This window comes from Prionailurus viverrinus, chromosome B2, assembly GCF_022837055.1.
Source record: "Prionailurus viverrinus isolate Anna chromosome B2, UM_Priviv_1.0, whole genome shotgun sequence".
Taxonomy (NCBI): Eukaryota; Metazoa; Chordata; class Mammalia; order Carnivora; family Felidae; genus Prionailurus; species Prionailurus viverrinus.
The window spans coordinates 50,569,525-50,582,040 of record NC_062565.1 but is presented as its reverse complement, the minus strand read 5'-3'; the positions used below and the strand labels follow the sequence as shown (position 1 = coordinate 50,582,040).

General features: G+C 39.2%; 1 protein-coding gene across 1 annotated transcript in view; it reads right to left on the bottom strand.

The window, feature by feature from the left end:
- FBXO9 (F-box protein 9) overlaps nucleotides 1–10,222 on the bottom strand; it is a 44,492-nt gene extending 34,270 nt beyond the window's left edge. The window contains exons 1-2 of the mRNA XM_047859407.1: nucleotides 9,956–10,222; nucleotides 6,053–6,136 (exon numbers count right to left, since the gene is read on the bottom strand). Of these exons, the coding sequence (XP_047715363.1) occupies nucleotides 6,053–6,136; nucleotides 9,956–9,958 (87 nt within the window). The 5' untranslated portion in view covers nucleotides 9,959–10,222. The remainder of the gene's footprint in view (nucleotides 1–6,052; nucleotides 6,137–9,955) is intronic.
- Between the last annotated feature and the right edge of the window lie 2,294 nt (nucleotides 10,223–12,516).

The window sequence follows — 12,516 nt, the reverse complement described above, 5'->3', positions numbered from 1 at the left end:
AACAAGACTCAACAAATGCAAGAAGAGTGAAGCCATACTGTTTCTGACCATAACACTATGAAACTAGAAGTCAACCACAAGAAAAAATCTGGAAAGACCAAAATACAGGGAGGTTAAATATCATAATACCAAACAATGAATGAATCAACCTGGAAATAAAAGAAGAAATTAAAAAGTACATGGAAACAAATGAAAATTAAAACACAACAGTCCAAAACCTTTGGAATACAGCAAAAGCAGTTCTAAGAGGGAAGTTTATAGCAATACAGGTCACCTCAAGATCTCAAATAAACAACCCAACCTTATAAAGGAGCTAGAAAAAGAACAAACAAAACCTAAAACCAGAAGGAAGGAAATAATAAAGATTAGAGCAGAAATAAATGTTATAGAAACTAAAAAAATAATAGAACAGATCGATGAAACCAAGAGCTGCTTCTTTGAAAACAAAATCCATACAACTGATAAACCTGTAGCCAGACTTATCAAAGAGAGAAAGAGAAAGAGAGAGAGAGAGAGAGAGAGAGAGAAAGGACTCAAATAAATACAACTGCAAATTGAAGGAAAGCTGAAAGAAATTTAATCAGTAATGAAAACCTTTCAACAAAAGTCCCAGAGCAGATGGCTTCATAGGCAAATTCTACCAAACATTTAAAGAGTTAATATCCATCCTTCTCAAACTGTTCCAAAAAATAGAAGAGGAAGGAAAACTTCCAAATTCATTCTATGAGGCCAGCATTACCCTGATAACACCACCACTAAAAAAGAGAAGTACAGGCCAATATCCCTGATTAACATAGATGCAAAAATCCTCAACAAAATACTAGCAAACTGAATCCAACAATACATTTAAAAAAAATAATTCACCATGATCAAGTAGCATTTAATTCTGGGTTGCAAGGGTGGTTTAATACTTGCAAGTCAATCAACATAATACATAATATCAATAAGAACCATGTAATCATTTCAATTGATGCAGAAAAAGCATTTGACAAACTACCACACCCATTCATGATAAAAACCCCAACAAAATAGGTATAGAGGGAACATACATCAACATAATAAAGGCCATATATTAAAAACGCACACCTATATATATATATGGTCAACTGATCTCTGACAAAGCAGGAAAGAATAGCCAATGGGAAAAAGACAGACTCTTCAATAAATGGTTTTGGGAAAACAGACAGCAACATGCAAAAGAATGAAAATGGACCACTTTCTTACATCATACACAAAAATAAATTCAGAATAAAGACCTAATGTGAGACCTGAAACCATAAAAACCCTAGAAAAGAGCACAGACAGTAATTTCTCTGACACTGGCCATAGCAACTTTTCTAGATAGGTCTCCTGAGGCAAGGGAAACAAAAGCAAAAATAAACTATTGGAAGACTCTGTCAAAATAAAAACCTGCACAGCAAAGGAAACAATCAAACTAAAAGGCAACCTACTGAATAGAGAAGATATCTGCAAATGACATGTTTGATTAAGGGCAAGTATCCAAAATCTACAAAGAACTGATACAATTCAACATCTAAAAACTAATCTAACTAAAAATGGGCAGAAGGCATGAACAGACATTTTTCTAAAGACACACAAATGGCCAACAGACACATGAAAAGATGCTCAATATCACTCATCATCAGGGAAATGCAAATCAAAACCACGATGAGATATCACCTCATACCTGTCAGAATGGCTCAAATCAACAACACAAGGTGTTGGCAAGGATGTGGAGAAAAAGGAATCCTCCTGCACTTCTGGTGGGAATACAAATTAGTATAGCCAATACGGAACACAGTATGCAGGTTTCTCAAAAAATTAAAAATAGAACTACCCTATGATCCAGTAATTGCACTACTGGTTATTTAACCAAAGAATACAAAAGTACTAATTCAAAGGGACACATGCACCCCTATGTTTATAGAAGCATTATTTACAACAGCAAAGATATGGAAGTAGCCCAAGTGTCTATAGATAGATGAATGGATAAGGAAGAAGTGCCATATATATACAATGGAATGTTATTCAGTCATAAAAAGAATGAAATCTTGCCATTTGCAATGACATGGGTAGAGCTGGAGAGTATAATGCCAAGCAAAATAAGTCAGTCAGAGAAAGACAAATGCCATATAACTTCACTCATAAGTGGAATTTAAGAAACAAATGAGCAAGGGGGGATAAAAGAGAGGGAGACAAACCCATAGAGAACTCTGAACTATACAAAATAAACTGATGGTTAACTGTTAACTATAGAGAACAAACTGATGGTTACCAGAAGGGAGGTGGGTGGGGCATAGGTCTTGAGTACAATTGTCATATGGTGAGCAAAGGGTGATGTATGGAATCGTACACCCGAAACTAATATAACACTGTATGTTACCTTACTGGAATTAAAATAAAAACTGAAAAAAAAAAAAAAAAAAAAAAACCTATTTGTATTTTCCAAAGTTTACTTTATGTAATGGGACTAAACTGAGACTTTTTATGGGACTAAACCATAAAAAAAAATTTATTCAGCTATGAAAATGGTAACAAAACAGCAGCCAAGGTCCGAGAGCATTATCAGGTTTTAACTTTTGCATACAGTATTTAATGCACAGTAAATATTTTTTGTAATTTGTGTGACAGAAATATTTAGAGATAAACCAATCAAATGTAGTTTTAGTCAGAAAAAAAAAAAGACTCGCTTCAAATCTAACAACACATACAGACTGAAAGTGAAGACAGAAAAATATATACCATGTAAACAGAAGCAGAAAAAAAAGCAATGCCTGTATCAGACAAAATAGACTTTGAAATAAAGATCGCAGCAAGAGACAAAGACACTACATAATAGTGTAAAAGGGATAAAAGAATCACTCTAAAAGGAGGATGTAACAATTATAAATACCTATGCACCCAATACAGGAGAACTTAAATACATAAAGCAAATATTAACAAAGAAAAAATGGATGGTAACACAATAGTAGGGGACATGAACAATTCATTTACACCAATGGACAAATCATCCAGACAGAAAATCAATAAGAAAACCAACAAAAATCTATCAACACACTAGACCAGATGGACGTAACAAATATACACAGAACGTTCCAACCAAAATCAACAGAATACACGTTTTTCAAGTGTAAATGAAACATTCCCCAGGACAGAGGACATGTTAGGCCACAAAACAAGTCCCAATTTTAAAAGTTTGAGATGGTTACCAGAGAGGAGGTGAGTGAGAGGATGGGTGAAACAGGTGATGGGGATTAAGGAGTGCACCTGCTATAATGAGCATCCGGTAATGTATAGAATTAAATCACTATATTATACACCGGAAAACTATTACTGTATGTTAGAATTAAAAAACTAAAAAGTTTGAGATATCAAGCATCTTCTCTGATCACAACACTATGAAACTAGAAATCCATTAAAAGAAAAACACTGGGCAAACGACAAACACACAAAACGGCTAAATAACACCTTACTAGACAACCAATAAATCAACAAAGAAATCAAAGAGGAAATAAAAAAAATACATGGAGACAAATGCAAATAGAAAACACAATGGCCCAAATTCTTTGGGATGCAGTGAAAGTAGTTCTAAGAGGAAAATTCACAGTGATACAGGCTTACTTCAAGAAACAAGAAAAATCGGGGCGCCTGGGTGGCGCAGTCGGTTAAGCGTCCGACTTCAGCCAGGTCACCATCTCGCGGTCCGTGAGTTCGAGCCCCGCGTCAGGCTCTGGGCTGATGGCTCAGAGCCTGGAGCCTGTTTCCAATTCTGTCTCTCTCTCTCTCTCTGCCCCTCCCCCGTTCATGCTCTGTCTCTCTCTGTCCCAAAAATAAATAAACATTGAAAAAAAAAAAATTTTTTAAAAAAAAAGAAACAAGAAAAATCTCAAACAATCTAACCTTACACGTAAAGGAACTAGGAGAACAAAGCCCAAAGCCAGTACAAAGGAGGATATAATAAAGATCAGAGCAGATATAAATGAAATAGAGACTTAAAAAACAATAGAAATGATCAATGAAACCAAGAGCTGGTCCTTTGGAAAAAAAAAAAAAAGAGAGAGCGAGCAAGAGAGGGATAAACATTTAGCCAAACCCAAAAAGACACAAAGAGTCATCAAGTAAATGCAGAAAAGGAGGAGAAGATATTACAACTGACACCACAGAAATACAAAGAATTCCAAGACAATATTTGAAAAGGCATATGCCAACAAATGGACAACATAGAAGAAATGGATAAAGTCCTAGAAACATATAATCCTCCAAAACTGAATCAAGAATAGAAAATTTGAACAGATCAAATACCTTAACAAAATTGAACTGGTAATCAAAACACTCCAATGAACAAAAGTCCAGGACTAGATGACTTCACAGGTGAGTTCTATCAAACATTTAAAGAAGAGTTAATATTTAGTCTTCTCAAACCATTTCAAAAAACAAAGAGGAAGGAAAACTTTCAAATTTATTCTACAAGGCCAACATTACCCTGATACCAAAACCAGACAAAGACACCATCTCTGATGACCACAGATGTACAAATCCTCAACAAATACATTGAAAGGATCATTCACCACAATCAAGCGGAATTTATTCCAGGAATGCAAGCGTGGTTCAATATATGCCAATCAATCAATGTGAAACTTTACCCTAACAGGTATAAAAACCATATGATCATTTCAACAGATGCAGAAAAAACATTTGACTAAATTCAATACCCATTCATGATAAAAACTCAAGTGGGTTTAGAAGGAACATACCTCAACATAAAAAAGGTCATATATGACAAACCCACAGCTAATATCATACTCAACGGTGAAAAACTGAAAGATTTTCTTTTAAAGGAAAATCAGGAACAGGACAAGGACACCCACTCACCACTTTTACTCAACATAATCCTGGAAGTGCTAGTGGCAGCAATCAGACAAGAAATAAAAGGCATCCAGACTGGTAAGGAAGTAAAAACTGTCACTATTTCCAGATACATATAGAAAATCCTAAGACTCCACAAAAATTTTTTTTTGAAAAATGAATTCAGTAAAGCTGCAGGACACAAAACGAATATACAGAAATCTGTCACATTTCTGTACACTGAGAACAAAGTAGTAGAAAGAGAAATTAAGAAAATAATCCTAAATGGGATTATTATTATTAATTGCACTTGACAGAATACTAGGAATAAATTTAATCAAGGAGGTGAAAGAGCTATACTCTTTAAATTTTTTTTTAACGTTTATTTATTTTTGAGACAGAGAGAGACAGAGCATGAACGGGGGAGGGCCAGAGAGAGGGAGACACAGAATCTGAAGCAGGCTCCAGGCTCTGAGCTGTCTGCACAGAGCCCGACGCGGGGCTCAAACTCATGGACCGTGAGATCATGACCTGAGCCGAAGTCGGACGCTTAACCGACTGAGCCACCCAGGTGCCCCGCGATCTTGCTATTTCTGACAACATGAAATGGACCTAGGGAGTATAATGCTAAAAGAAATCACAGAAAGATAAATACTATATGATTTCACTTATATGTAGAATCTAAAAACAAAACAAATGAAAAGACAAGCAAACAGAACACAGAAACAGATTTATAAATGCAGAAAAGAAACTGGTGGTTGGCAGAGGGGACATGGGACAATGGGTGAAATGGGGATTTAGTACAAACTTCCAGGGTTGCCTGACTGGCTTTGTTGGTAGAGAATGAGACCCTGACCTGGGGGTCGTAAATTCATGCCCCACACTGGGTATGGAGATTACTTAAAAATAAAATCTTAAAAAAAGAAAAAACAGAAGTACAAACTTACAGTTAAAAAATAAGACACAGAGATGAAAAGTACAGTATAGGGAATACAGCCAATAATACTGCAACCAACATATGGTGATAAATCATTTAAAAAAAAAATCTGTAAGATAGCTTTAATTTGCTTATTCTGTAAACCAGTACGAAGGTATAGTTAAATTCAATGCAAATAAAAACCAATATATCTTTGTAAGTATGACCAATTTTTGCTCATGTATGGAAAGTAATGGAATAAGAATTAAATATACACTTGAAGAAACATGCCTGCAGATCTGTTTCAGCAGGGCTTTCATTTTCATCATCTCCTGCTCTGACAGTATCAGAATGACAATCTTCCTCAGCTTCTGCCTGAAGGGGAAAACAAAATAATCATCAGGAATATGCAAACATCAGTTTCCCTTTGTAATCCACATCTCCTTGAGTTACTTGCCCAGTGAAATATTTAGTTGCTTCTCTCTCATCTCCTTCACCGTTAAGTTTAATGATTCCAGTAGAATAAAATTCCATACTTCTTTTTAACATTGCAGAATAAACAACTTTACTGGGCTCCAGTTAAAATGTTATGGTAGATGATTTAAAACAGCTCTGCTTCAGAAAATAACATTTAGTTGTAGCATAGAGTTCAGCAAATAGTTTTCTTTTCATCCAGCACTTAAAAGACCATTTTTAGTCCATAGGTAGATGCCCTTCCTTTTACACCACTGGCATGTTACTAATATGTGAATGTGACTTTTCTCTTATTATTTTAAATGTCCTGGGAAAGGTCATTAATTAAAGACATGTAATAGTGAATGTTTCTGTAAAGAAGCCTGTTCTGTCTTATAAACCCAGATTTATATATACTGGATTGATTTAAGTGGAAAAAAAATGGGCTGGAATTACTGTGCAATGGTTTGGGGCTTAACAGAGGTCTCAGGTCAGTTTCCTTGCATTTTATCCTTTTATTCTCAATATATGTTTGCTAAGTTAAACTGAATCCTACTTTCCAGTGAAAATGAAATGCTTCCTCAGTTCAGTCTGTTAGCTAACAGGCTCAGTAGCAAATGGGACTTGCTTAACACTTCATGTGTTCAGTCCCACAATGTAGTAATAGGGGAAATGACCAGAGGGTTAGAAATTAGAATAAAACCTACTTAATTTCACTTGTTTCCAAGATGCAAGCTTTATAATTGTAAATTTTCACTGTAATTTGTTTCTAGGACAAAACACATTAACACAAATTTTTGAACTTGGCAACCAGACAGACTTGTACTACTTTACATCACAACATAAATAAGCCTCATTTCATATCTTATCTGTGGCAACCAGACTCAAAGCAGAGGTGACTTTAAGACTTGAACTAGTTAGTATATTGGAAAGTGCTGGGCACACCGCAAAGGATAAATTAATGAAGATATCAATGAAAGAGGCCAAGATTCTGAATTAATTTCCAGAAAAATGGAAAATGGAAGCATTAATGTATTGTCAAATATATTTTTTGGTCTCTTTAAGCTGGGAGCTTTTGTACTGATAGGAAAACCCATAATGAAGGACTTTGAATTTTTTTTTTGAATTAAAAAAAATTTTTTTATTTATTTTTTAAATTTACTTATTTTGAGAGAGACAGTGCAAGTGGGAAGGGACAGAGAAGGAGACAGCAAGGATCCCAGGCAGGCTCTGTGCTGCCAATACAGAGCCAAATGCAGGGCTTAAACTGAAGAAACTGTGAGATCATGACCTGAGGAGAACCAAGAGTCAGACACTTAACTGATTGAGCTACCCAGGTACCCCAGGACTTTGAATTTATAGACCCCATTGAGGAGCATCTTTCTATCCTTAAATAAGAGGCTGCTTTATCACTGTAAACACTAAGTGCAGCTAATGGGAGGGGACCTGAGCTCCCTCTGACATCCTCTTAGTAACTCGGCCTTCTAACTCTGGCCTAGCAGTCTTACTAAAGTGACTTCATTCCAGAGCTTCCCCTGCTCTCTCCAGCTCCATGCTCTTGCACATGCTGCTTGCTCTCTCCATATGGAATAACTTCTTCCTCACTTGGTAACTTCTCATCCTTCAAGGTTCAGTTCAGGGATCATCCCAGTAAGTCTAATCATTTGAACTGCCTTTGTTTCCCTACAACATTCCTGCTTGTATCATAGCATTTAACAACTGTATTGAGATTATTTTTGTCTCTTTGCTACAGTCAGTGCATTGGGAACAGGATCAGTCATATTAGTAACCTTAGAGGGCCACACACATTGCTTAAGTTGTAGAAAAAGCCTGTCCAGGCTTCACCTTTCACATCTGTGAAGAGAGGGTTGTTGGATTTGATAACCTCCGAGGTACTTTTTCATATGTGACATTTTATGATTAACAGTTTACCATAAATCGGGGCACCTGGGTGGCTCAGTTGGTTGGGCGTCCGACTTTGGCTCAGGTCATGATCTCACAGTCCATGAGTTCGAGCCCCACATCAGGCTCTGTGCTGACAGCTCAGAGCCTGGAGCCTGCTTCAGATTCTGTGTCCCTCTCTTGCTCTGCCCTTCTCTCACTAGTGCTCGGTCTCTCTAAAAATGAATAAACATTAAAAATAAATAAATAAAAATTTTTACCATAAATCACCTTACAGGTCTGGTTATATTGGAGATCTAGTATCCGTTGGGGTCTAGCACCAATAGGAGCTCAAAAAAAATTGTTTGAATTAACAAAAAATGTCATGTGGACATACAGAGCATGCCTAAAGAATGAGGAAAAGAAACGGGAAATCTTTAATGCAGAAAGCATCTTCTCCCCTGAGTTCCTGCGTTGTTCTTGAATTCCGGTCCTTTATTACTTTGATATTGGCAGTATGATGACTATCAAATTTGGGGTTTTACTACATTTTGTCAACTCAAATACTATTTGAAATAAGTAGGTCCCCAGCTGTCACCCAGAGATTTTCATTTTATTTTTCCTAATGGAGTCAAGCTAAACATCACCTTTCACTTGAGTTGCTTATGTCTTCATCATTTTACTCCTGTTTTGCAGATGGGATTAATGAAATATAAAAAGTTAAGTGCTTGGGGTGCCTAGGGGCTCAGTTGGTTGGGTGTCCGACTTCCGCTCAGGGCTTGATCTCATGGTCCGTGAGTTTGAGCCCTGTCGGGCTCTGTGCTGACAGCTCAGAGCCTGGAGCCTGCTTCAGATTCTGTGTCTCCCCCTCTCTCTATCCCTCCCCTGCTCACACTGTCTCTCTCTCAAAAATAAATAAACATTAAAAAAAAAAAAAAGTTAAGTGCTTAATCCTGGTCGGTCAGAGAACTATTCTGAAAGCTTAAGGGCATAATCAATTACTGCTTTTTCTATCATTCTGGTTAATTTAACAAAATAAATTCACCCATCCATTTATTTAATAAAACATCTGAGTGTCAGCTCATTAGTTTGGTATCATTTCACACCTGATTCATTCAATCCTAGTTAGTCTCTCAGATGGAAAATGTACTCAAAGCCAAAGAAAGGCAGTTCAGGGTAGAGACTACACATTCCAGCATGCAACAGTCCCATGGAATTTGCGTTGTCAATTTCTGGAGCTTAAGCCAGTCTCTCCATTTGGACCGCACTGACGCTGCTCAGGCCCTCACCGCTACGAAGAGAGACATAATCTCTCTGATCCCACACCGCCAGGACCGCCTGCCAACATCCTACCCATGGCACTTGATGCGTCACGGGGCAGGTGCGTCCTAAACCCAGGACTCCTTAAAGGACCTGAACGGCTTCTCCGGGGGTACTGCTTGCCGGAGGGGTAACAATCAACAAGTTGTCTCCGTTTGCCAAGGTTCCCCCAGCCAATTTCAGATGCTGCAACGGCTCACCTGAACCTACCCTCACTGCTTTTGATAAAATCCCTCGAGGGGCACATCCTGAGCAAACCAAAAAGAGGCATTCCTTTCTGTTGTCCTGCAAACCCGCTCTTTCTCACACCGGATCCCCGCTGCGGGGGGTTCAAGCAGGAGGGAACCCAAGGGAGCGGTCGAGGATGGTACCCGCTCCACTCCCTCTCAGGCCAAAGGCCCCACAATGGGTGGCGGCCGAGCAGCTCCTACTCCTCCCAGTCTCCACTTCCCGCTCTCTCGGGGCTCCTCCCAGGCCTAGCCCCTCCTTCACACCGCACTCCCACCTCGCAGTGTCCCTGTGAGCCCCCTCCCGGGTTACCATGCTGGCGAGGCGGCCGGCCGCCGTCGAGGGGCTCTCCGCACCCCCTCTGCACCGCTCCCCCGAGGAGGTGTGCTGGGTGTCCGGGTGTCTACTCCTGTCCGTCCGCTTCAACAGGGCTTAGCAGAGTTCTCGGTCGGAGAAGCGCACCAGGCAGCGGCAGTAACTGCGGGCCCGGCGTACGGCAGCCATCTTCGCAGGGCAGGGGGCCAGATCCGGGCGCGCTAGAGCGACGGCCGGGAACTCGCGGAGCGGAGGGACGCCCGCTGCCAGCGGAGGCCGAGGACCGAGCGAGCACCAGAGCGTCGACGCTGCTGAAAACCCCGGACGCCGCGGAGGAGCTGCCCCCTCTACTGCGGAAACCTGTGCGGACGCACCGAGCATGCGCAGTGCCGCTGCCGCTTGCGTGCGCCTCACGACTCCCTGGCCTCGAGCGCGCTCCCTAGTGGAGGGGTAGGAGGTGTGCGCGAGGTCGCCTTGGCAGTCAGATCACCAATTTGCCGACTTCGAATTCAACCTATGTATTCGTCTCAGTGACCACTTATGCAAACTTGAACAAGCATTATATCAAAAATGTTTATAACTCAAATCTAGGGTTGAGACCTTAAGGTAAACATCCCTTCAGGAGCATCGAACTTGGTGCTCAGGAAAGTCGCTACACGCTTTTTGGGGACTCTGGTTCGAGTCCTACGCCAGGATTTCAGGGAAACGGAGAAACCCCCCTGCAGTCACAGGCTGTAATAATGGCTAAACTTTTTGCAAGTACGTACTTGGAAGTTCAGGAAAAGATAAGCTTAGTATTGAAGCAGGGCGAAAGAATGCCACGGCAAGACTTGCCTTACTACAAGTGTCTCCGTTTGCATCCCATCATGCAAGAGGGGAGAAAGACATTGAGACTCCTAAGGCCCTGAAACCCGAGTCCAGAGGAGACGGAGCCCGCAATGTACTCTGGGGTTTGTAGTCCGCTGTGCCGCGTAGAGCGTCGGAACTTATCCGCAATACGAGCCCCACCTCTTAAAGCCCAAACACCTGACTTTGTTTTCTTACAAGACACTCCTTTATCGGGCGATTTGTTATTTTGCCGCACTTTACATTGTTTTAAATACGGAAGTTTGCATGCTTTGTAAAAACCTACACTCTTACAGCCCCTTACCTTCATTTGGCAAATGTCTAGTTTCTACTAGTTAGATAACTGACAGTTATCAGGTTTCCAAGAAGCTAGTTCAACGAACCCACAGTTTAAATCTCTTATCCATTATTTTATTCTGGAGATCTTAGACATGCAGTACATCTTTGGCAGAAAAATAGGGGCAAAAAAAGGGGGGGGGGGTGGCAGAATGGTGAGCTACAATAAGGAAGACCAACGGCTATCTTTTAATATTAGGACCTACCATCCTTTGGATGTGTAAGTTTTTATTTCCACCCTAAATCAGCTACCTAGAAAAAGTACCTTCATGTTTAACGAAGGCCAAAATTTTTAATAGTTTTTAATTTTTAAAGGAAACTTAAATCTTTTAAAGATGACTATCTTCTCAATGACTTCTTTAAATTGATTTTGCAGTTTAAATAGGAAGGGGGGAGATCAGATGTAAGGATTTGTAATCAGAGAAAGTGATATATGTGACTCATGAATGCAAAAGATTAGTTTCACAAATGAAAAATGAGGCATTGAAATATTTTCAGAACTAATCTATTTCATCAAACATGTTGAATGCTAATTTAAGATCTCTTGGTCAATTAATTCAGATTTCTATTCTAGCTAATAAATAAAGCTTAATAAAATATACCATTTGTAACGATAAATTAAGCAGCTATTTTATTAAAATGCTGTTGTTTCAGTTACTAAATTTTCTATTTTATATCAGTATCCACTGTATCCATTAGACCTCAGATTTGTATTATCTTATATTATACTTACAGGGTTATAATTTTCCTGACCCAAACCATTTACTAGCTCAGTGGACCCTTGTTAAAGGTAGATCAAGACTGTCTCTCTTTTTTGCTGGGTAGACTTGCTTGGACAACTGAACTTGACTAAAACTGGTAATTTTAGGTATTTTAAAAATCACTTTTCATGGGAGCAGCATACAATTTGTTAGGCTACCCTTCTTATCCCCCTATCTTTTCATTGATAATGACTTTCAATTTTCATTTGCCATATGGTTTGGGTATTATATAGGTAAACACAAAGATAGATAAATGTTACACGTTTTCCAAGTGGCCAGATGATCCTTTCCCAGTTGGGATAGGAAGTCTTGTATCTTGTGGGTTTCTTCAATAGGAGGAAGAAGAGAGAGGGATTCAGACCTTTGTTATAGATTCTATTAGGAAAAAACAATGCCTTGAGTTCTTAGAATTCAAACATAAAAAGAGAAAATTGATATGAAGATGAGCTGGAGAATTTAAAACTCAGAAAGATCCACAATGTGGATCAGTTGCTGTATTGATTAAAATTGTGTTGCTCAGGGCAGTATGGTTCCCTGGACCAGCAGCATCAGCACCAGAATTCTGGGGATGAGCCCAGCAATCTGTTTTCACAAGCCTGCCAGGTGATTCTGATG